Consider the following 24,706-nt stretch of genomic DNA (forward strand, 5'->3'; position numbering starts at 1 on the left):
TCATTTATAAAGATATTAAAAAGTAAGGGTCCCAACACTGAACTTTGGGGTACAACACTAATAACCTTAGACCATTCAGAGTATAAATCACTACTCTCTGAATTCTGTCTTTTAGCCAGTTTTCTATCCATTTACAAACTGATATTTCCAGGCCTGTAGACTTTACCTTACACATGAGCCGTGTGTGGGGAACTGTGTCAAACACTTTTGCAAAATCCAAGTATATCCCATCCACAGCCACCCCTCTGTCCAAAGTTTTACTTACCCTCTCATAAAAAGAAATCAGATTTGTTTGACAACGTATGTCTTTCATGAATCCATGCTGTCTGTTAAAAAAAAAAATTCCAGCAAGAACTCATCTATTTGGTCTTTTTATTAAACTCTCCAGTATCTTCCCGACTATAGAAGTTAAACTAACAGGTCTATAGTTACTTGGTCAAGACTTTGAACCCTTTTTTTAAATATAGGCACCACATTTGCCTTATGCCAATCCAGTGGTAGTATTCCAGTCATTAAAGAATCCCTGGGAGACGTTTTACGGTGATTAAAACTAGGACAAATATATTTAAAAAGAGCTTCTATCCCAGGGCTTTTAAGGCTAGCAATGCAGGAATGAAATGAAAGAGGTCACATAGTCACATAGTCTTAATTTATTGTCTTGTCTAGTTGAGGACACTTTTTTATATATTTGTTATATATATATATATATATATATATATATATATATATATATTTATATATATTTTTTTTTTTTTTTTTTTTTTGGGGGGGGGTATAATTAAATCATGCATGGTTGATAATTGTAATGTATGAATGTGTGGAGTAGAAATGTAATTTCATTGTGAATTTGTTTTCTAAGATGACAATAAATCTTATCTCATCCTAAAAATTAGAAACAATGGCTTTGAACTGACAGAGCTCAATTCTTTTAGGGCCCATGGGTGTATGCCATCTATTCCAAGTGCTTTATCCACCTTTATTTTTCTCTAAATATTTCTGGTCACTGTTACCCAGATGTTCTTTTATATGACCATTAGCAATAAGCTCTGCATGGTTTGAGATTACCAGGTCCAGCAGAGCATCGTTCCTAGTTGGGGCCTCTATGAATTGTACCATAAAATCGTCTTGTAATAGGTTTATACAATTTTTGCCCATTAACTGTTCCTGCAGTGAATTCCAGTCAATTTCCGGGTAGCTAAAATCCCCCATTATTATCACTGTCCCAGTCCTTTCTATCTGTGCAAGGGAATGACCTCCTCATTACCCTGGATGGCCTATAACAAACTCCAATGATTACCTTTGTAGTACGCACAACCATGTACAGTTCACCCATTCTGCTTCAGCCTCATTACTCTCCATCAACTAGGTCCTCATTCACACTCGCTTTTCACATAGAGGCAGACACCCCCCCCCCCCCATTTACCATGTCTTTCCAAAAGAGAGCATAGCCAGTAATATTAATAGCCCAGTCGTGAAGAATGAAGCCAAGATTCAGCAATACCAATTGAATCATAGTTCTCTGCATGCACCAAAGCTTCCAACTCACCTATTTTGCTTGGCAGAATGCTTGTGCATTGTCACATTTTGCACACATAAAATGTACTTCTGCTTCATCACACGTCTTAACTCTTGGTTTTGTCCACATACAGGAAATGGAATGACGGTTGATGAAAAGGCAGCTGGAGCCATCTACAGCTCTCAGCTTCACATGTATATGGGTGAGAAGCCTACTCAGAACCACGAGACGCAGGGACACGAAAGTGTAGAGTGCAGGTCTTTATTCCCACAGGGGGTGACGTATTTGGTAAGTAAGCACCTTTTTGTTCAAGTATTTCTTGGGGTTTATTGAAGCTCAGTCTTTGGTACACTAAGATTTATTAGTGTATCACCCTCCTAGGTAGAGTTGGGCAAACTGTTCGAGCCGAGTAAAAGTTCGGCCCCAACAGCGCATGTTCACCCGCAGAGTGCCCCACAATGCACTGCAATCTAAGCCCTGATAGGGCAAAGCTTTGGCCAATCGGGCACAGTGAATAGCTGGTTGTTTAGGAGTGGGCCAGGAAGCCGGCCACAGCATCCTTGACAATGAATGAGTCATCAGCTGTCCACAGGCTTCCCTGATGGCAGCTGAATGGGAAAAAAAAATTGGCGGCAATAGAAAAATATAAAAAAAAACGGCGTGGAGGTCTCCCCCAATCCATACCAGGCGGTCTCCCCCAAACCATACCTTCGGGTCCGGTATGAATTATAGGGGGAACCCCACACCAACATTAGAACAAAAACCCACATTGAGTCCCCCCAAAATCCATACCAGACCCTTATGCAGCCTGGCAGGCCAGAAAAGGGGGGGGGGGCAAGCGAGTGCCCCTCCCTCCTGAACCATACCAGGTCACATGCCCTCAACATGGGGGGGGTTCTTTGGGGCAGGAGAGGGGCTCTGCCCACCCCCCTGCCCCAAAGCACCTTGTCCCAATGTTGATGGGGACTGGGGCCTCTTCCCCACAACCCTGGCTGTAGTTGTGGGTGTCTGCGGGCAAGGGGCTTATCAAAATCAGGGGGCCCCCAGATTCTGCCTCCCTATATGAATAGTTACATAGTTACATAGTAGGTGAGGTTGAAAAGACACAAGTCCATCAAGTCCAACCTATGTGTGTGATTATGTGTCAGTATTATATTATATATCCCTGTATGTTGCGGTCATTCACGTGCTTATCTAATAGTTTGTTGAAGCTATCTATAGTTTGTTGAAGCTCCCCGCTGAGACCACAGCCCGTGGAAGGGAATTCCACATCCTTGCCGCTCTTACAGTAAAGAACCCTCTAAGTAGTTTAAGGTTAAACCTCTTTTCTTCTAATTTTAATGAGTGGCCGCGAGTCTTGTTAAACTCTCTTCAATGAATGAGTATGGGATATATTGTACCCCTACCCAATCACCAAAAAATGTGTCAAAACACACACACACACACACACACACTTTTTGACAATTAATTTATTAAAAATAAAAAAACAATGTCCCCCAATGTAGACCCATTGTCAATCATGATGCCCGCCTCCACCCACCAGACCCGAAAAAAGAAAAAAAAGCTCCACCCGTGACGAAGGCTAACCGGTCAATGATGTTACATGGGGCGGTGCCACTAGGTGATCCCACCCCTTACCTATTTAGGAAATGTCAGACAGTGAAGCAGGCAGTCGGCAGTTAGCCTTTGTTGTGGCGGTTGTCGTGATTAACTATGGATCTACATCGTTGGACATTGTTTAGTTTTTTTTAATAACGGAATTGTCAAAAACTGTGTTTTTATTCCTTTTTGACACTTTCCTGGCCTGCATGCTCGGATAAGGGTCTGGTATGGATTTTGGGGGGGACCCCACGCCGTTTTTATTTTGCTGTGGGGTTACCCTCAAATTCCTTACAAAACCCAAAGGACCTGGTATGGATTGGGGGGGACCCCCACGCCATTTTTTTTTTTTGCTTTTGGCGGCAATTGAAATGTCTTTTTTTTTCTTTTTTTTTTTCCTTTATAAATGTCAGCTTTTCTGCAGCAGGTTCTATACAAGGTACTGATGCGCCACTTTACAGGCAGACTAAGGGGACCCCCCCCCCAAGCACTATACTTACTGCATTTTTCAATGAATTTTTTTCACTTTAAGCATCTTGAAAATCGCTGCTCCTGTAAAATCTTTAAAATCTGTATTTTTTGTATTTTTTATTTTTTTTGCACTGATGCATGTCCCACAGGGCAGTACCCGGGCCTCCATACCCTTTTTATGGCCAATAACTTGCATATAAGTCTCTAAATGGGCAATTTTGATTTCTCAAGTTTGAGTCCCATAGACTAATAGAGTTCAGAGTTCAGGTCGCAACTTTGGTGATGTTCGAGAGTTCTGGCGCGAACCGGGGTGGTGTTTGGCCCAACTCTACTCCCTAGGTAGGTGCGAGGATGAATGTAGAATCATTTTCCATTTTTCTGCTTAACCGAGAGACAGCTAGGTAAATTGAGTTGCTGTCTGCTTAACAGAGAGTGGTGATCAGCTAGTGTAGTCTGCTCAGTGTGCTCTGGTGCTGCTCATGCGGTCTTGAAGTTAAACTGGAAAGTGCTGGATAATAGGCATAAACTATGCAGATGGGAGCATGAATATTCATACAGCCTGGGAAATTACAAGGGGAGGTGTCCCTATGCATGCTAGGTGCCTGTATTTATCTTCTAGGAGCACATGGGATCTTGGTCTTTCCTAGCATAGGATTGCATTAAGCTTTTTATTTTTTAGGCTTTCTTTCCTCTAATTTCATTGGTGATCCAGCAAGTAAGTCTGTTCCTTTTCAAAAGAACAATCTCTCTTGCAGATGTATCAGTAACAGGGATGATACAAACCATTTACTACTGACAGGGGTGCTTGCATAGATCAGCTTTTATTTTTATCCCAAAAGGAAAAAACTGTTTGCTGTCACTGATTATAAAGTATTAGCTGCAGTTTGGCGTCAATTTGTTAGTGTATCTAAATCTGCTAGTACATCCAACACTCCACTTCCCACCAGACTGGCAATGCTGCTATCCTAATGTGCCCCCCGTGGTCCTTCATCCAGAGGGGAGGCACTCTAATACAGGAGGTATGTTACTGGCATTGGTGTATGCAGCCTATTGCATTATGCAATTGCACCCCAAAGCTCAAACACACACCTGTGTGTGTCATACACACCCCTTTATAAATAAGTGTAAATAAACATTTTAAAATGTATTAAAACATGGATAGTGTCAGTAGGGCAGTGGACAACATCGGTAGACCGGTGGATTTTATCAGTTGGCAGAGGGCAGTGTCAGTAGAGCAGTGGATGGTGTCGTGAGAGCAGAGATTTGTGTCAGTAGTTTTTTAATTTTATTATTATTAAATAATTTTATTTTTTTAGGAGCCCTGTTGGGGGGGGGGGGGTGTCAAGGATTCCCCATACCCTTCTCTGCAGCCTCAGCTACCCTGCACAGTGAAGGAATGGGAGGTGCTCTGTGCTGAACTTCCTGTTCATTCACAAACTGAAGCATATTAATCAGTTTGCTATACTTCAGTTCTGAATAAACACAGAACTGTGTTCATTCAGAAAAGGAAGGGTCAGTAAATGACATATTTACTGGCTCCATCCTGAAACAACCCCACAGCAGCCAGCAGGAGAGGAGGGAAGCAGGCAGAGCTTTGAAGGGGACACTAGGGGCCCAGGTAGCAGGGGGAATCTGCACCCCATGGGGCGATTAGGGTGTACCCAGGCACACCTATGGTTACTGGCCAGATCACCAGGTGAAAACAGCCTAAGAAAAGAAAACTAATGCAACTATCACATTTATTGATTGGTAAGCTTCAATGTATTATAGAAATAAAATATTTTTTACTGAATGCGTCCGATATTATTTTGCACCTTCAAAATCCTCACCCTCTTTCTCCTTTGAATTTTCTGTTTATTTGGGGATCGGTGCCATTATATGACTGTACATTTTTTGGTTTTGGGTTTAATACTGCTTTGAGGATGTACCCTGCATACAAAAAGTGAATTGAGCTTGCCATGTGTCACACTAAATTGAATACATTCTACAGCATTGGCCCACATTCACACTGCAGCCACCATTCATCTCATTGACTTTCTATAGCTTTCTTGGGTTAAATTCTGTATAAGCACTAAGTTGCCATATTCTAGCCTAAACCACTGTCTTAGGGCTCATGCACCTGGATGTAAAGAACTGTACACCATGCAGAAGCATACTTGTGCGCTCAGGGGTCACAGGAGTTTTGCGTGCAGCTGTATCCAGCAGCCTGTAAAATGCTGTCAGGTTGCAGGAAGGGGTGGCAGTTTGAAACCTTTTATTCTACAAAAGGGTCTGTTACTGACAATTACTTGTGCATACCTCCCAACTTTTTGAGATGGGAATGAGGGACACCTATCAGCAAAAGTATGCAGAGATAGGACACACCCCTTGCCACGCCCCCTTAAAGGAAAATTGTACAAAAAAAACAAGATTGGTTAAACCCACGAGTGTTTTTTTTTACCACTACTACTCCTTTATATTGGCTTTTGGAATTTAAAAATGCAGCAATTTAGAAATCAGATGAAAGGTTTAGTGCTGGAAAACACTTTTTGATAGATAAAAAATGCATTTTATATACAATTATATATATCAGACCAAAATGAGGGACAAATGAAGAGGAATGAGGGACAGAGGGACATTGCTCCAAATCAGGGACAGTCCCTCGATATCAGGGACAGTTGGGAGCTATGCTAGTGTGAGCTGTAACTGCCAGCCTTGCCACCAATGTGGGACCCTGTATGAACGTCCCTGCCTCCCATCTGTTCTAGTTTTGACAGGACAAGTCAGATACCCAAATCTAGCAATAAGGCTATGGTTTACACCAGTGGTCCTCAACCCTGTCCTCAGGGCCCACTAACAGGCCAGGTTTGCAAGATAACTGAAATACATCACAGGTGATATCATTTGCTGCTCAGTGATTGCAGTATTCTAGTCTGCATCTCCCCCAAGGTAATACATAAAACCTGGCCTGTTAGTGGGCCCTGAGGACAGGGTTGATGACCACTGTGTTAGAGGGATATTTACTAATGTGGCAGCTAATGGTGTCCCAAGAACCCACAGCCCATGCCACGTGTCTCTTCCTGCACCAACCTTGATGAATTCCGACAGATCTCATTCTTCAGCTTTTAAAACATCGAACACAAGAATTCTTTTTTGTAACAACTGTTTATTGTATGTTGGTATAAATGGCGTATGATTCCTGTAATAAACATTCTTATTGTTGAATAATATTGGAGTTATAATCACTAGTAGATCGGAGTGTACAATAAGTAACATACACAAGTCTGGTACACATTACAATTTATACAAGACATATAAATACATTGTACAGGTCTATACAGAATATCACAGGTGTAGGCTGGAGGTTTCAGGCGGAAACACATTCCTATGCCTAAAAAGTCAGTTAAGGTTATTGCTTAAAGGAAAGGGTTAATTCTTATTTAATTAAAACCATTCCTTCTTTGTACATTCATTTGGTTCCTTTGGAAATACAGAGTAGGCAAATAAGCAGGTCCCCTTGATAACAGGAATCACTAGTATTTTATCCTGACCTCCCCCCACTCACCTTTTACAACTATCAGCCAATGCAGCTTGCCAAAAACCCGGTGTCTACAAATATTGGGGAACACATTACACTATACCTTGCTCCCATAGGGCAATGGAAGGTGCAAGAGCAGCCAATGGCCAAATCAAAGGGCTGTCTCGTGTTCCTTCGGATAGGTTTCAAGTTTGTACTTTTACTAACTTGTGCAGGAAATTTCAGGAGCAATTCAGTGCAGAGGAGGCATATGTAGACTTCTTGTTGATCTTTCTATCAAGAAAACCTCTTTGCCTAGTCAGGGTTAAAGGAAATCTGAACTTCAAGAATCTGTAAACCCAACATTTCATATTCCTGATGTGTCCCCTGGACCATGTACTTGTATTAAAAAGTTCATTTTGTATTGCTTCCTTTGTGTGAAATCCCTGGTGATCCTACCATTCCTTTTCTTTCCTATTAAAAACTGACTACACTAGGCATGAGAACAGGTCATGGTTAGTTCTCTAGCTGTGTTGGGAACTCAGATATTTATAATTTTTTTATATTTATACACAAATGTTTTGCCTTTCATTTCTATTTTAAACTGAATGGGTTGTTTTATAAGGTAAGCATTTACAATCACTTTAAAGAGATAAGGTGGTGTCCCTTGCTATCCTTCCAAATAACATTTCCTGGCCATCTCTGGCTTCAATATTGAGTCAGAACTTCCGATCTGTAAACTCATGTCGGGTCAGTGCCAACTGAAGCATGACAGCCAGGCAGTGATCAGTTTCAGAAGGAGAGAGCAGCCTTTGTGTTTTTTAAGTACAGGTTTTCTTTGAAGTGACCCTGTTGCCTTGTAAAGAGATTTTACAATGATCTCTGGCAGGCAGGGTATACAGTGTTCATGTAGAGGTTGGCAGGAGCCAGTCAGGGACACATTATCCGACACACCAGGAAGTATCAGATAGCAATGGCACCTGAAGATTAGCAGGACAACACACTACCTGCACTTTAAATTTTTTGGGGTAGTTTTGGATAATAGCAAACATTGTGGGCTTTAAAGTGCCACTAAACTTACTCTATAAAAACTTCCAACCCCCTAAGCTAATGTACCCTAGACTGTCATCATACTCACCGCTCTGTGGCAGCATCACATGGAGTTTAGATACTGGATGCAGAAATCTCGCTGGGCATTGGCTGTGCCTGTTCAGTAACTTTCATTTGCCCTGAAAGTTGCCGTACTGCAAAAGAAGAAGATTTTTGCATCCAGGATGTAAACCTGGTGGAAGGCTGTCAATGATAAGGAGCATTGAGAGCACCATGGTGGAGGTGGTTCTAGGTTAGCTTAGAAAATCAGGAAGGGATTTTATAGCAAATGTATAATTGCCCTTTAAATATAATGTATCATGTACTAAGTTTACTTCATTCACCAAAACTATTGTGTCTGCTCCAAAATCCTGGATCATACTGGCCCTCACGTTAGACAAGGTTGGTTTGTGCAAGACGAGACCATCTGGATAACCAGTATCTAAACCGCCCAGTCACAAATTAACAGAATTCTAGAGCCAGACTCTGCAAATGCCCAAACCTGAAAATGGTAGACTTGAGTGATTTAACGTCCTTAGAGGGTTAAATGTGTAGAAGTTTAACAATGAAAACATCTGTCAGCTACAAATTGGACTAATGCACCAAAAGGTTTTCTAGTGGCCATGGACGACTTACTAAAACAAAATATACAAATCAGAACATGGTTTCAGTAACAAATACGTTAAAAGATTGTTCCACCTTTAAAGCAGAACTATACCCTCCTATCCTTTTTTTTTAGCCAAGGAAGCTGCCATCTTGGCCTCTGTTTGATCTACAAGTGCCATGATACCGCAGATGTGATCAGATACGACTCCAGCGGGTTGAGGGTTTGACAGTTTGGTTTAGAGCACAAGCAACTGTGCCAGAAATGTAACAGTTTTTTTTTTTTTACAACTGTTGGGTTTAGTTCTGCTTTAAGTAAATATTTTCACTTCCATAATTATTTACTTTGTTTGAACTTTTCCATCTCCAAAAAACTTTTCCCCTATTCTGTCTGTGGAAAAGCTTGCTTTCAGTTGGGATTTTGAAGTTCTTGAATTAAAGGCCAAGTCACCTTTTGCAGAAAATTAGTAAACACTGATCTCATAATCAAAGTGCATTTTTTTAATTTTCTTTTGCACTGAAGCCTGACAAGTATTGCATCTACTAAATCTGGAGCACACAGAATGTATTGCACCCTTGCATAGTAACCAATCAGCTTCTAGGTTTTATCCTGAATTCACACAATGCGGGTTTGAAATCGTGCGAGTTCAGCTGAACTCGCACGATTTCAAACCCGCATTTCAGTACGACTTCGGGGGTGATTTGAGAGACATCTGTGTGGGTTCCTGCACAGATGTCTATTTAAATCGCCCCTGGAGCCCGCCAAAAGTAGTGCAGGAACTACTTTTGGGAATCGGTGCAGCGTCGCACCATTTCAGACGGTGCCGTTGCCGGCAATTTAACATGTCAAAGCGCCCCGATGTGAATGGGGGATTATTGTCCAAGCTTAATTTAAGAAGCCAAAATTAGAAGCCGATTACCTACCATACACAGCTGCACCAGATTCTGTGTGCGCCTGTATTATTAAATCTCTCCATAATCAAAAGGTGAACATAGCCTTTAACTGAAGACCTACCTGCTCACCAAATCTGTTTATGTGATGTATAAACCATTAGACCACACCTTTGCTCTGCCTTTGTCACTAGTATTGCATAGCTTGTCTCTGCCACTAATATATGTGCACACCTGACAGTTACACAATGGAGCAAAATGTCAAATTTGAATATCTGCAGCAAGACAAAAAGTGAATGTGGCCTGTGACACCTCGTATGACAAAAGTTAGGGGCATTTTCAAAGACTACTTAATGGCCTGGGACTCTGGCTGGCAGAACCAGGGTCTTCCTTCAAATAACAGAGCTACACCAACTATAAATCAGTTGCCCGAGGTTACACTACATTTAAAGAGGAACTATAGCGTAATGTAAATGATCAATATGTCTTATAGGATAGAAAACTAGATAAGGTTTACGGTTTTTACAACTAATATGTACATAGTGGCAGCCATATGGACTGATTACATATGCAGGTTGTGCTTCCTGACTAGCAGTGCTTCACATGGTGGTACTTTACCTTAACATGCGCTTGTTTAGCGTGCAACAAACTTAAAATGACTTCACATCTGTACATTGTGGCAAGGTACAACTCTCATGCATTGTGTTAAAAATCAAAAGCAACACACCACACTGCGGTACATGAGTTTGCAGTAATGCACCACAACCCACCAGTGTGAACCAGCCGATGCTCCCTCAATGCAAATCTACCAGTCAGATTTGATTAAAGTGTTATTAAACCCTCGTCAACAAGTTGTAACTGTAGCACCATGCCTCATTTATTTGAAATGTTGTTGTACCCTTTGTCTTTGCAGCAAAAGCTTAAAATAACATGTATACCCCATTTACTTCCACCTACAGTGTGACTACACTATTATTTAGGGCCTCCCAGGAGCCCCATCATAGCTCTGTTGCTTCCAGCCAGGACTACAAAGATCTGGGAGGAGAGACCTGCTGCAGCTCTATGAGAGCAGGGCTGGGTGCAAGGAATGTTGGACATGTAGTCCGGACACAGGAGGTCGCTTGTGAACACTGCACACTCCCTGATCTGGAAATTCAGAGAAGTGCCGCAAAGAAAGAATAGGCTGTATACACTTTAGGCAGGCACATCTAGGGTAAAATACTGCTTAATAACCTGGCAATTGTTAATACGAACATGCTAAAGGGGAAAATACTTTATACAGTGAGGGTTTAATACTACTTTAATTGAAAAGGTTGTACTATGTGGATGAGATACATGCAGTAATTCAAATATGAGATAGCATGAAAAGGAGTTAAAGCTCAGCTGAATTTTTATTTCAAAATCAGCAAAATATATTCTAGGTGCATAAAAAAGGTATGAAAAAAAGTCTTACCGTTTGTTTCCTATAGAAAGTGGAAAAGCTCTCCAATCAGCAAGAAACATGAACTTTGCTTATTGGAGAGTTCCAGTTCTGACTCAGCAGGGGGAAGGTTGGACCCCTGCTTCCAAAATCAGCCAAATCGCAGCGCACCGGTGTGAACCCAGCCTAAATCATCGGCCCATGGAGGCTTGTGTTTATAGGTATTCCATGCATCTCATCCCATTAGTGTCAACTGGGATGCAGTGGCTGCTCCCAATTTGAACTCCATGTGGGTACAAGGACCTGAACGCACACTGTCTGAGTTCAGGGCCTTGCACCCGCACAAATGCCCATGTCTGTGCAGCTGCTGCATCCCAATTGGCAATAATAAGACTGCATGCATAGATAAACATGGTACTTCACAGCTGTACGCTTTAGTACACCCCGTGTGATTGAGGCCTTAAAATCTTAATTCAATTGAGCTTTAAAATTACATCAAAAATTAAAATGTAAATATTACAGCAATCATTAAAAACATGTGCTCACTATAGTTTCCCTTTAAACTGCCTTAAGGTAATAAAATGTTTAAAACCAGCTTGCAAAACTGTATTACTGTGAAATAGACATATAAAATAAATGCCCAAAACCACCATTACCTAGAAAAGGAGTGTCCTTTAATAACCAGGATAATGCTGATGTCCCTATTGCTCCTTATATTCTATTTAGCATTAACATTTTTTAATTTTTTTTTCCCCGTGAATGCTGTAAAAATTGTAAACAGAAATAGGCTGCTGATCCAATGGCTCCAATACTTCCAGACCCAAAACAAGTATGCAGATCAAAAATGTATATTCAAAGCAATTTTTTTTTTAACGAAAGTAGGAAATAATTAGACATGTTTCTTTCTATGCTGTCTGAGTCTCTGGTGTGATTTCATTATACTTCACAGTCTAAAGACATAACAGGTCATTTGGAAAGGAAACAGGAAATAAACGGGGACCCCATCACTTCTTGTCCCAGTGACAACAACTTTTTTCCACAACTTTTTGTCTTGGTGACGATCTACCCAGTGGGGACAAACAGCAAAAAAAAAAAAAACCTGATACTTCCACACTAATTTTTAAAAAGACTTCTATGCTTTGACCTCACTTGCTGCATGCTTATTTCTCATAAAGGAAGTACTAAAGCCAGAAACTAGCAGTTTCAGGGGATCAGCAATGGTGGTCAAATTTCTCTCAATACAAGTAACCTTTAAAGTAATCTTAAAAAATAATAAAATAGAAATAAAATGTGTTATTGCCCTGAATTCATGAACAAAGATATAATATTCTAAATAAAAACACTACAACATTCCACAACAGGTGACGCAAATAACAGATATAGCCCTAAATTCAACACCGCAGAGTCCCAATACTTCACGCAGCAAAAAAAACAAAACTGCTTCTCTGTTTTGGTTAGAATTTAGGCATCCTTTCCCGTATCAAGGTTTAAGGCTGTCTGTAATGCCAAGGCAGACCTGAATTCTTCAGTTGAGCTACTACTGTTAAAGGTATTCATGTATTCTTATGAAGCAGCCCCTAGAAATGCCCCACCATATGGGCTCTAGAGGACCTGCCATAAGAATATATAGGTGAAAAGCCAATCCCAGCAGTAGGCAAAAATCATCCTTCTGGGGTCTCAGACAGCAGTAAACGCAAAGCACAGCATCTAGCCATACCCTCCGTTACCCAAACATGGAGAGAGATGTATGCATATATTCATTGCAGACTAATGTGCTGCTTAAAAACAAAATCATAAAAATAATATGGAGCCACTGAACATCAGGAACAATCCCAGATGGAGTTAATGTTACCAAAGTTTGAGGTCAGAACACCGGCGCCCAAATATCTGCCTGCTGGCATAGTTCTGGGTGAACACTGCTTGTAGCTACGCCGAATCCTTCATGCCACGTGGTAAGCCTTCATTAGTGAATATTCTCGCCGACTGGCCCGAGAGGCCCAGAGGAAGAGAGCTCCAGCCATAACCTGAAGAGGGGAGGAGACGCAGGCCAAGAAGAAGGACCAACCGTAATCCCCGCGCACACCTGGGGGAGGAGGCAGGCTCTTCTGCAACATATACATCCCGCTGGCAAAACACAGGACTGCTCCCAGTGTGCACACACCTGAAAAGAAGCAGCAGAGACACATTAGTACACATCGAACAATGCTAATCCATTACCAGTCACAACTGGACCTATGCAAGAATATGAAGAGTCAGAACTGTTCAAGCTTATTTGTGACACATTTATTTATTTTTTTATCCAGAAAAATATTTTATTGAGAAAAACATGTAAAAACATACACATACCGATTTCACATTTGCATTCAATAATACATATTTCCACAAGATATATCACATTTAAAAGCCCCACGGGCTGCATTATTTAACCAGCATGTCTTAAGTCACCATTTGTGACATATTTATAATTTCCTCCTTATTTAGCTTTTGAGCTGGGAGGTTCCTGATATCTGATAATTGTCACTCTATCACTTGCCCAAGCTCCCAGCTCCTGAGTGCGTAAAACAATATCAAACAATAATGCATCCTCACGCAAAGTAAGTAAAGCGGGAAGGTTTGATCCTCAAGGCTAAGTTTACCTTTAGGGAAAAAATAAACAGTAAAAGAATGTAAAATCCAGAAAGTAAATAAGGAAAAATAGCAGCCACTTAGCAAACTGTGATACCAGTTAGTAAATTATAAAGGGAAAAAGCAGCCCTCTTGGCCCATCCTCTGAAGATGTCTCGTTAATGAAGAAATGCATCAGGGAGTGGCCTACCAGTGATGACATCACGCACACCGGATCACTTACCAGCGGTAGTGTTTAAAGCCAACAGCCTGATGGTCTTTTGTTATACAAAACGATTGCCCTTTATGTTTTGTATGAAGGTAATTGTAACCATCCTTTAAAATAAAATCGTTTTATATCATGATGGGCTTCACTAATGGGACTTTTTATATCATTGTGAGTCTCCCTGAATCTGTGATCAATATGAGGGTTATCCTCCTCGATAAACTTGTTGCTGCCTGTTTGACTATTATAAATTATGGTCCTGGACATCTGGTAAGGCGTCTGATTTGAGGGTGCTGCTGGTGACGAATCCCTTTACTTTCCCTCTGCACGGATCATACCTGCATTGGATTGTTTTGCACTTATGGACTGTTTTTGATTTTTTGTGTTGCATTATTAGGATTGAGTTCTGTTTTGCACATGGACACTTTTTTTGCACAGGGATATGCAATTAGCGGACCTCCTGCTGTTGCAGAACTACAAGTCCCATGAGGCATAGCAAGACTCTGACAGCCACAAGCATGACACCCAGAGACATGATGGGACTTATAGTTTTGCAACAGCTGGAGGTCTGCTAATTGCATATCTCTGGCCAAGAAGATTATGGAGAAGAAATACAAAAAAGGAGGGGGAAGGAGGGCATTTAACATCACCCTTCCTAAATACACTAGAACTTGCTGTAATTGTACAAAGAAATGATCACCTTCCTTCCCACTATATTTATAGCACATTGTTTTAAAAAAAGAAACTCAGAAATTGAACTTTGACATATCTAAAAGATTGAAGAAAACTATTTATGACTTGCCTGCGAGGAGGTGTAAGGCTCCCGTCCCCAGAGCTGGATACAGACTGCGGCACACGCATCCAGCTAAGCCAATAATGGCACCGAAAAATATGAGCCCCAGAGAGACCAACGGCAGCAAAAACTGGCACCGCCAAAGATCTGAAACAATGACAATTTATTAGCTCAAACACAAGGCAGCCCAGTAAGCTGCTCAGCATATGACCATGTTACCTCATTTCAAATAAGCCTGACTTGACAAGATCAGGAGTTACCATTGCTGAACCTCACATAATAGTTTTACTGTCTATTTGTGGCTTCAATACATTCAGAGTCACTGAACCTGAAACAAGATCATGAAGGGTGACTCTTGTTGAGAGGAAAAACTTACAGGCCTAAGGACTCTCTGCCTGCCTCTATGTGACAATACTGGAGCCTAGTGATTGGTCGCCCAGGCCCCCAATGCAGCACTATGAAAGGAAGGGGAGTAGATCACATTCTCCTCCATACCTGGACAGGTATTTCTCTTGATTCGGGTGGACAAAAGGATCAACAGAAGCATCAAGGTAGAGAATACAGGTATAGAGGTGCAATAAACTGCCCTGCCCTCCTATAAATACTGTAATAAAATATGTAATATTTCAGAAACATTGCCAGGCCATGCTATTCCAGCTTTAAACCTGTTTGTCTCAGTGCCCAGATTCAGCATTTGTCACCTACTCATTTTGTGAAGCAAGTTTAAATCACAAGGGAAGCTTTCAAAAGCTAAAACTACCCATTAAGCATTCCCTATTTTATGAGTCAAGATATATTATTACAAGGTATAGTCCTAACAATAAACTTCTGTTGTTCAATCCCTTTTGATCTGTTAAATATACCATTGGAAGTTTTCATTTTTATCACTGTGATAAGTTCAAAAAATGTATTGCTCAAGTCTTGTTCCCCCCTCAGATCTCTATGGATATTCCGTTTTACAAAATTTATATGTACTTTCACATTTATGAAAACTTTAAGGAAGAGAGACTGAATGAAAAAATATGCATTTATCACAAAATCTTGTGAGCTGTTGATTCGGCCTGTGCTGACCGATATCCGCTGCATTGTTCTCAGCTGTCTCTGAATACTACAGAACCACAACCCTCTACGTCAGAGGTCTCCATCCCTTGGGCCATGGACCGCTACCTGTTCTTTGCCTGTTAGGAACCTGGCCGCACAGCAGGAGGGCAGCTGTCCGTTCCTGGCTGCAGGAGGGGGCAGCATATTTTTTTTTGGTTAAAAATTTTATTTGAAATGTAGAAAAGCTGAGTTAGACTTACCGGTAACTCCTTTTCTGAGAGTCTTCCAGGACAGCCCATGAGACCTTGGGCTCCTCCTACCAGGACAGGAAACACGTCACCCCCACCAGATAAAAGGGCGGTCCTCCAGGCCCATGTCAGTATTCTCAAGAACCGTAGGACCCTGCAAAACATATGCATAATACACATAACTTCAGACAATACCGGGTGGGAATCCGGCTGTCCTGGAAGACTCTCAGAAAAGGAGTTACCGGTAAGTCTAACTCAGCTTTTCTCCAAGCGTCTTCCAGGACAGCCCATGAGACGATGAGCCAGAACTTACCAGTCTAGGGAGGGACAACTGCCTGAAGGACCTTACGACCAAACGCCTGCTCCTGAGCTGATAGGAGATCCAGGCGATAATGTTTAATGAAGGTCGAGTAACTGGACCAAGTGGCAGCCCTGCAAATTTGTTCCGGTGAGGCACCAGCCCTCTCAGCCCAAGACGTAGACAAGGCTCTAGTTGAGTGCGCAGTAACAAAAGGTGTAGGGACCTCCCTAATTTTGTAAGCTTCCAAGATGGCTTGCTTTATCCATCTAGCCAATGTGGCTTTAGATGCACTATTCCCCTTGTGAACTCCAGAAAAGAGGACAAACAAGGCATCAGTTTTCCTAAAGGTCTTTGTGACCTCAAGATAGACCAAGAGAATCCTTCTTACATCTAGAAAACTAAATTTTCTTTCTAAGTCGCCCTGTGGCGAACTACAAAAGGTTGGCAATACAATGTTTTGAGATCGGTGGAATGTACTTGCCACCTTGGGCAAAAAACCTGGATCGGTTCGTAACACAACTCGATCCTCAAAAATCGTGAGGAAGGGCTCCCTAACTGATAGGGCCTGCAACTCACTTACCCTACGAGCTGAGGTAACAGCTATAAGGAACACAGTTTTTAATGTAAGTAATTTAACTGACATACTTTCCAGAGGTTCAAACGGAAATTCTACCAGAGTTTGAAGTACTAGGGACAGATCCCACGTTGGACAACTTCTCACTACTACTGGTCTGGCCCTAGAGATAGATTTGAAAAATCTGGCTATAGTGGGATTTTCCAGGAGAGAAAACTGGAGGAACACACTAATAGCTGCCGCCTGTACCTTTAGGGTACTAACAGAAAGACCTTTGTCGACACCCTCTTGGAAAAATTCCAAAATAGACGGAATATCATGAGTTAATCTATCATTTTCAGATAACCATGAGTTAAACCTTTTCCAAACTTTGGAATATATGGCTCTAGTAACTGGCTTCCTGCAATTAACTAGAGTCCTGACTACTTTGTCAGAGAACCCTTGGGCGCTCAATATCTTTTCTTCAGATACCAGGCCGTCAAGTTTAAGGAAACCACCTGAGGGTGTGATACTGGACCCTGCAATAATAGGTCTTCCCTTTTCGGAAGACTCCACGGAGGCTCTGAAACCAGAGACTGTAGCAGGGAAAACCATGGCCTCTTGGGCCAAAACGGGGCAATTAGAATCAGATCTGTCTCTTCCAGCCGAAACTTCCGGAGGACTTCTGGAATCAGCCTGATTGGCGGAAAGGCATAACATAGGCCTGGAGGCCACGGGTTCGCCAGAGCATCGATCCCCAAGGCTTGGTCTGCCGGGTTCATGGAAAAGAATATCTCCGTCTTGCGGTTGTTTCGGTTTGCGAACAAATCCGCTACCGGATAACCCCATCTCTTGGTGAGGTCTGCAAAGACTTCGGGATGAAGGGACCAGTTGTCTCGGTCTATCCTGTGACGGCTGAGATAATCTGCCAGGCAATTGTTTTTCCCCTTCAGGTGTACAGCAGAAATGGAGGCTAGATTCCCCTCTGCCCATGAAAGGATCTCCTGGGCAATGGACTGAAGCCTCCGGCTTCTCGTGTGTCCCTGCTTGTTGATATACGCGACTGTCGCTATATTGTCTGACAGGATTTGGAGGTTGTGACCCCTGATCTCCATCTGAAAAGACTGGAGGGCTCTCTGGACTGCAAGCAGCTCTCTTTGATTGGATGAGGCCCTTGCCTCCTCTGGGGACCACTCTCCTTGTGCTACTGCATTGCTGAGGTGGGCCCCCCATCCCCAGGAACTCGCATCCGTGGTAATCCTTCGGGAAATGGGAAAGGACCATGGGAGACCTCCTGCTAGGTGCTGACCAGCTCTCCACCACCACAGGCTTCTTTTTATCCTGTCGGGAAGCCAGATCCTTGACTCCAGGGACCTTACGTCCCCGTCCCAGTTTCTTAAAAGAAACCTTTGTAACGGACGCTGACGGAGTCTCGCCCATGGTACTGCGGGAAAACATGAGGTCATAAGACCCACTGCCCTCGACACCTGTCTCAGAGAGACCGACTGGTTGGTCTGCAATGTAGACATAGTCTGGAACACTTTGGTAATCTTCTCCTGAGGAAGAAAAACTTTTTGGTTCACGGAGCAAAAATCGTAACCCAGATAAGTTACTTTCTGGGCCGGAATCAAGGACGATTTTTCTTTGTTTATTAGCCAGCCTAGGGACTGTAAGAAGTCCTGTACAGCCTGGAGATCTTCCAACAGCCTTTGGTATGATTTTGCCACTATCAGGAGGTCGTCTAAGTAAGGGATAACCGTTATTGCCTTTAATCTTAGAGGAGCCAGCACTTCCCCCAACACCTTCGTAAAGATGCAAGGGGCTGAGGAAAGACCGAAGGGGAGGGCCTGAAATTGAAAATGTCGGGTCCCCATACCCGTCTTCACTGCCAATCTCAAAAACTTTTGGAAGGCTGGATGGATAGGGATGTGAAGATAAGCATCCCTTAAGTCCAACGTGGCCATAAAGCAGTTTGGGTATAGTAGATTTTTGATTGTAAAAACCGTCTCCATACGGAAATGCTTGTATCTGATGGACTTGTTTAAGGTCCGGAGATTCAGGATAAGTCGAAACTTTCCTGCTGGCTTTCTGACCACAAATACATGGGAATAAAATCCCTTGCCCCGCTCCGATCGAGGAACAGGAATCAGGACTTTTTGATCTAATAAGTCTCCGATCTGGAGACCCAGAGCCCTTGCTTTCTCCCGATCTTGTGGAGGAAATGTGACCAACAAACGTTCTGGTGGTTGGTAAACAAACTCCAGCCTGTACCCGTTGGTCACTAGGTCCAGGGCGAAGGGGCTCAGAGTGACTGCTGCCCACTGTGGGATGAAGGCCCTCAATCTCCCTCCCACCGGGGAACACAAGTCACTGCGGCTTGGCGGGCTGTTGAGGAGGGTTAAATAGCACTCCCCCTTTGCCTCTGCCTTTGTGCCCAGTCCAATGCTTTTTCGGCCTGCTGTCCTTTTCTCTAGGACTCTGTTGCCTGTTTTGGCCACGAAAAAATTTTCTGGCTGTCTGAACTCTCTTTTTCTCTGGAAACGCCTTTTTCTTATCAGCCGTGCGTTCCAGTGCCTCCTGTAGACCTGGGCCAAATAAATGATCGCCAGTTAAAGGAAGGCCACAAAGGCGCAACTTGGAGGCCGAGTCCCTTGACCAGGTCTTAAGCCAAAGGCTTCTCCTGGCCGAGTTCACTAGAGCCGAAGTCCTGGCTGACATTCTTACCGACTCAGCGGAAGAATCTGCCAAAAAACCCACTGCCTGAAATAGGAGAGGAAAAGACTTTAAAATTTGCTCTCTGGAGGTACCTGCTGACAGATGTGACTGAATCTGAGTCAACCAAACCTCCAGATTTCTGGCCACACAAGTGGAAGCCAAAGCTGGTTTCAGGTTTCCAGGCTCTGTGGAGAAGGATATCCCCCCTCTTGTCCATCGGATCCTTAAGCGTACCCATATCATCAAACGCCAGGTCCGAGTTTTTTGAAACCTTTGAGAGAGGTGTGTCTAACTTGGGATTCTTATTCCATGGCTGCGCAGTGTCCTCATCAAAAGGAAACCTCCTTTTTAGGTTACTGTAGAAGAATGGTTTTCTCTCAGGATTATCCCATTCCAGTTTAATAGTATCAACCAAAGAACTATGAACTGGAAACACTCTTGATTTTCTCTTATGTAATCCTTTATACATAAGATCATGTTTGGATAACTGAACCTCTTCCTCTTTTAATTCAAGGGTAGTATAGATAGCCTTTAATAAGTCATCTACATCCTCCACAGATAACTTAAATCTTGAGCCTCGAGTGGATTCTCTATCTCTGGGCTCTGTATCTGACCCTGATTCTTCCAGAGAAGAACGGGTAGATCTGACCTCAGCCTCAGAGTCTTCACTCTCTGCCTGCTGCGGAGTGCTTACTGACGCCTTCAGTGAAGACGGACTCTCTGCTGGAGTCTGGAGCTTGTCAATAAGCGTTCTAAAGGAACTGAAGGTGGACGCAAGCTCATCCCTAACAGAAGTAAGCATCTTCTGGCAAGAGGCAACCGGGTCATCCTTTACTAGGCCTTCTATACAGGTGCGACAAACTGCTTTGCTCCATGAGGAGCTCAATTTGTTTGCGCAAACCGCACATTTCCTTTTAAGTGGCTGTGCTTGGGCCTTGTCCTGAGTCTTGGTCTGCAAGACAAAATAAATGCCCCACAATGTAATTAAAGCCACACAATCACTCCGTAACACCACGTGCAGGAGGGAGGAAATGTGTCCCCTTACACCCACTACTACAGAGGGGGGAGGGGGAGGGAACACTCACAGGGATAGTAAGGTGGTGACAGAACACCCCAGGCTTACCTGTGAGGTGCTGGTGTTGGGAACTGCATCCGCTGCCTGTGCAGGTACTGCAGGAGGATCCATTCTGCCCCTCTTGGTCATCCACAGCCTGGCTGCTTAACACCAAGAAACACCAGCAGCCAGCGTTCTCTGTTCGCGCCGTTTATGAAGACTGGAACCTCGTCTCCGGCGCCCGATGATGATGTCATATGCCCCGGAAGTAACCCTCTCCAGGCACTTCCTGTGGGCCAGCTTGGAGCGCAATAGCTCCGCCCCCTCGAACGCTGCGGCTTCCTCCATTCCTTGCTCAGATCAGCCAGGCTGTCGGGAGGGAAGGACAACCGAAGCTCAGCTGAGCTAGAGTGCAATGCACTGCGCTAGGGGCACGACCTCACACCGGTCCTGGCCCTCTCCAGGCACTGAGGACAGAGAACAGCAACACAGCCAACCTCCCCAGCGGTGTGCTGCTTCTGGCAGAGGAAGAGGTAAGTGATATGCCCCAGAAAAAGGCCATAAAAAGCCCCTGCTTATAAGGCCTATGGGAGCAGGTTCCATGAACATGTTACCCCCCGTCCGGAGGAAACACAAATAACTGACATGGGCCTGGAGGACCGCCCTTTTATCTGGTGGGGGTGACGTGTTTCCTGTCCTGGTAGGAGGAGCCCAAGGTCTCATGGGCTGTCCTGGAAGACGCTTGGAGAAAATGCTGTTGTACATTGCCATGTGATTGGCACGGTGTGCTGTGATAAAATGCAGCATGTGTTGCACTGTGGCTGTGTTGCACTGTGAATGCAAGCTGACAGATGTTTTACAATGCAGTATGAATTACTCTTGCAGCTGCTCGGTAGGCTATACCAACCCCCCCCCCCCAAGCTTTAACTGTTTATGGAAATTTTTTGTTCAATGAAGCCAGTCCCTGGTGCAAAAAAATAAAAATAAAATATCGCTATGCCAGTTTTATGTTTTCATACTATACATCAGGGATATGCAATTAGCGGACCTCCAGCTGTTGCAGAACTACAAATCCCATGAGGCATAGCAAGACTCTGACAGCCACAAGCATGACATCCAGAGACAGAGGCATGATGGGACTTGTAGTTTTGCAACAGCTGGAGGTCCGGTAAATGCATATCCCTGCTATACATCTTTGATCAATGGGTAGAGCCAGTGTCTGATTTTTCCATACAACACAAAAGTTCAATATTCCTACTTACATGTCCGGATCAGATCAACCTCAGGGTTGTGGTTTCCAGGATGGGTGTATTTCTCTAAAAACTGGTCAGAGAAGGACAGTGATACACACCGGAACTCAGGCAGAACCTCTGTTGGTTAATGAATAGAAGACATCATAATCAGAGGGGAGGAAATAGTGGTCTACAATGCAATTGTCATTCAAAGGTAATAATGTAGCAAAGGAAGGTGGTAGGTCGGGTACACATCCTATACAGTAGATCCAAGAATGAAGATTAACATGGTTAAGTAATAAAATAAAAATCATATTCCCCACTCCCCAATAGAAATGTGTGGGAGGTGGGCAAGTTCCATCCCTACTAGAACGTAGACTAGAGCTTTACCCATTCAGGCCATGCCAGCATTCATAGGAAATTAAATGTTCTGCAGACATCTGCATCTCTAGGTGCTACACGTTATACTTTAATCCCTGTACAAGTCTGCACCGTTCTTATCTGCAAATCCACAAGGTTAAGGAAGTTAAAAACGGGACTAAAGACAGTATACTTACCTCTCAAATGGTCCGAAGTCCGGGATCGTTCATTCACCGGCATCTTCTCCCTAGGTGTCGGTCCTTTGGGCATCTTTATTGGCCAGCGTGGGATAAAATAACTCCTGTGCATGTGCAGAAGTCATCCCAGCACACAGACCGAGATATAAGATGAGCAGCAATTTATTAAAAATTATATACAGTGTGAATCAGAACTAAGAGGAAGTAATATTTAAATGCTGTGATTCCTTTTCTTCTGTTATGGAACTTTACCCATAACAACTTGATAAACAAAATAATGCTTTTTAGCAAGAAACATACATTGCACATTAATAATTATGCTACCAAAATTAGTGTGTGCTGTAAATTGCCTCCAACATTGTTTTTTTTTTTTTTTTTTTTAATCAATAGTTTTTATTAGATTTTCACAGAATATACATTGTACAATTGAACATTGTACGTCGTGCAACGACGTTTGAGTGGACAATGCAATAAAATAACTCCATTCTGAGTTGAGTACAACTTTGTCCATACACAATAATCTATTGTAATAAGTACATTATAACCAGTATCTCTAACATTTGTAATGTTTTGTAGTTGTGGCTGCTCCACTTCACTAGTGTGACACCCCATGTGGGATCTCTAGAGCCACAGAAGCGAAGTGGACCATCTAATCTTGTAATATTCCAAAAATGGGAGTTATTTTGAAAGGTTACCAAATGAACATATGCATATAAGATTGCACTATTCTTGGTATTGCTCGGTCAAGAGGAAGGGATGTACTGCAGTAAATTTAGTTGTGAGATGCGCAGTGTCTAGTCCAGTTAGTCCATGGTTGCCAGCTGGATTGTACTTTTGTATAATGATTTGTGCCAGTAGCAGATGCATGCTCATAGCTGTAATGTAGTGATACCAAGTCGACGACTTGGGTTAGAGTTAAAGTTGTGGCGGACTTCCAGTGTCTAGCTATATTAAGTCTAGCTGCCATCAGGACGTGGGTGGTCACTATTCTAAGAGGGTGAGGAAAGTCTTCGATAGTAAGGTTCAGGATCGCAAGTGCTGGGGAGGGGGGAATTTTGATGTGAGCGATGTGCGAGACTAGTTGGAAAATACTATCCCAGTACGTTTTAAGAAGATGGCATGTCCAGAAAACATGAAGTAGATCACTTGGGGATGAGTTACATCTCCAGCATGTGTTGGGAATTTGGGGATTAATGGACGTGATTCTGGCTGGGGTCATATACCAACGCAGAGAAATTTTTTGCACCAATTCCCAAAGGGCCGCGCATTTTGTGGCTTTGTATATTGACTTAAAGGCTTGATGCCATTGATTGTCTGTGAATTCGTGGTTCAGATCCATTTCCCATTTCCTATGTGGTTTTAGTTTGGTGAAGGTATGTTTTTGGTGGAGGGAGTTGTAGAAGTATGAGATTCCTCTGAGATTTGTGTCAGGGTTAATGAGATAGTCCCAAGTCTTGGGGTGGATGATGTATAGAGGAAGGGGGACAGTTTTGAGGCAGTGTTGTATACGAAGGTAAGTGAAATGTTCAGATGTGGGTAGTGTATATTCAGATTGCAATTGTGAAAATGGTTTGAGGGAGTTGTCTTGTAGTAACTGTTGTAGGGACCCTATGCCTTTATGTGTCCATGAGGTTACTGAAAGTTCAGGCGTTATATGTTTCAAGGTGGCTAGAGGGATATGTGTTTGTGGTTCATGGGGAGTGTGGTTCATTAAGGTGGACACTTTTCTCCAGGCTTGCGCTGATGCTTTAATAGTTGGAGATAGGGACTTTGGGATCGGTGAGCCCAGTGGGATGCTCAATAACCAGGTTTTCAGGTCCGATCTTGCTATGGAGGAGCATTCAATTTGTCCCCGTAGCGTGGTTGGAGATGGTTGGAACCAGCAGGGTAATTGGGCCATAATAGCTGCTAGATGATAATCTTCAAAATCTATAGAGCTCGTGCCACCCACTTGTTTGTGTTTAACCCGTTGTTGATGTGCACACCTGGGACGTTTACCATTCCACAGGAGTTTGTTATACGTTGTACGTAGGGATCTAAAAAACGTGGCGGGTAGTGGAATGGGTAGGGTTCTGAAATAATAAAGTATTTGGGGGAGGCATATCATTTTAAAGGCCGCAAGTTTGCCTGTCCAAGAAAGTTCATGTTTTGCTATTTGTTGTGTTGTGTGCTGTATGGTCTGGAGTAGTGGAAGGAAATTACTTGAATAGAGGTTTTTAGTGTTTCTTGGGAGTTTAATGCCCAGGTAAGATATGTCAGCGTCAGCCCATGCAAAAGGATACTGCAGTTGTAAAAGG

The 24,706-nt window shown here is 43.0% G+C and overlaps 2 protein-coding genes across 5 annotated transcripts in view; one reads left to right on the plus strand and one right to left on the minus strand.

Moving 5' to 3' along the window:
- LOC141106326 (macrophage-capping protein-like) overlaps positions 1–6,793 on the plus strand; it is a 23,316-nt gene extending 16,523 nt beyond the window's left edge. The window contains exon 4 of the mRNA XM_073597009.1: positions 1,650–6,793. Coding sequence (XP_073453110.1) covers positions 1,650–1,849 — 200 coding nt within the window. The 3' untranslated portion in view covers positions 1,850–6,793. The remainder of the gene's footprint in view (positions 1–1,649) is intronic.
- Positions 1–24,706, minus strand: part of CLDND1 (claudin domain containing 1) — a 155,795-nt gene that overhangs the window by 99,890 nt on the left and 31,199 nt on the right. The window contains exons 3-5 of one of the 4 annotated variants that reach the window (XM_073597007.1): positions 21,883–21,990; positions 14,718–14,855; positions 6,712–13,246 (exon numbers count right to left, since the gene is read on the minus strand). The exons of the other annotated variants lie outside the window; for them this stretch is intronic. Coding sequence (XP_073453108.1) covers positions 13,026–13,246; positions 14,718–14,855; positions 21,883–21,990 — 467 coding nt within the window. The 3' untranslated portion in view covers positions 6,712–13,025. Of the gene's footprint in view, positions 1–6,711; positions 13,247–14,717; positions 14,856–21,882; positions 21,991–24,706 lie in introns of those variants that run through there. 4 annotated transcript variants of the gene reach the window in all.

Source organism: Aquarana catesbeiana, linkage group LG08, assembly GCF_042186555.1.
Source record: "Aquarana catesbeiana isolate 2022-GZ linkage group LG08, ASM4218655v1, whole genome shotgun sequence".
Classification (NCBI taxonomy): Eukaryota; Metazoa; Chordata; class Amphibia; order Anura; family Ranidae; genus Aquarana; species Aquarana catesbeiana.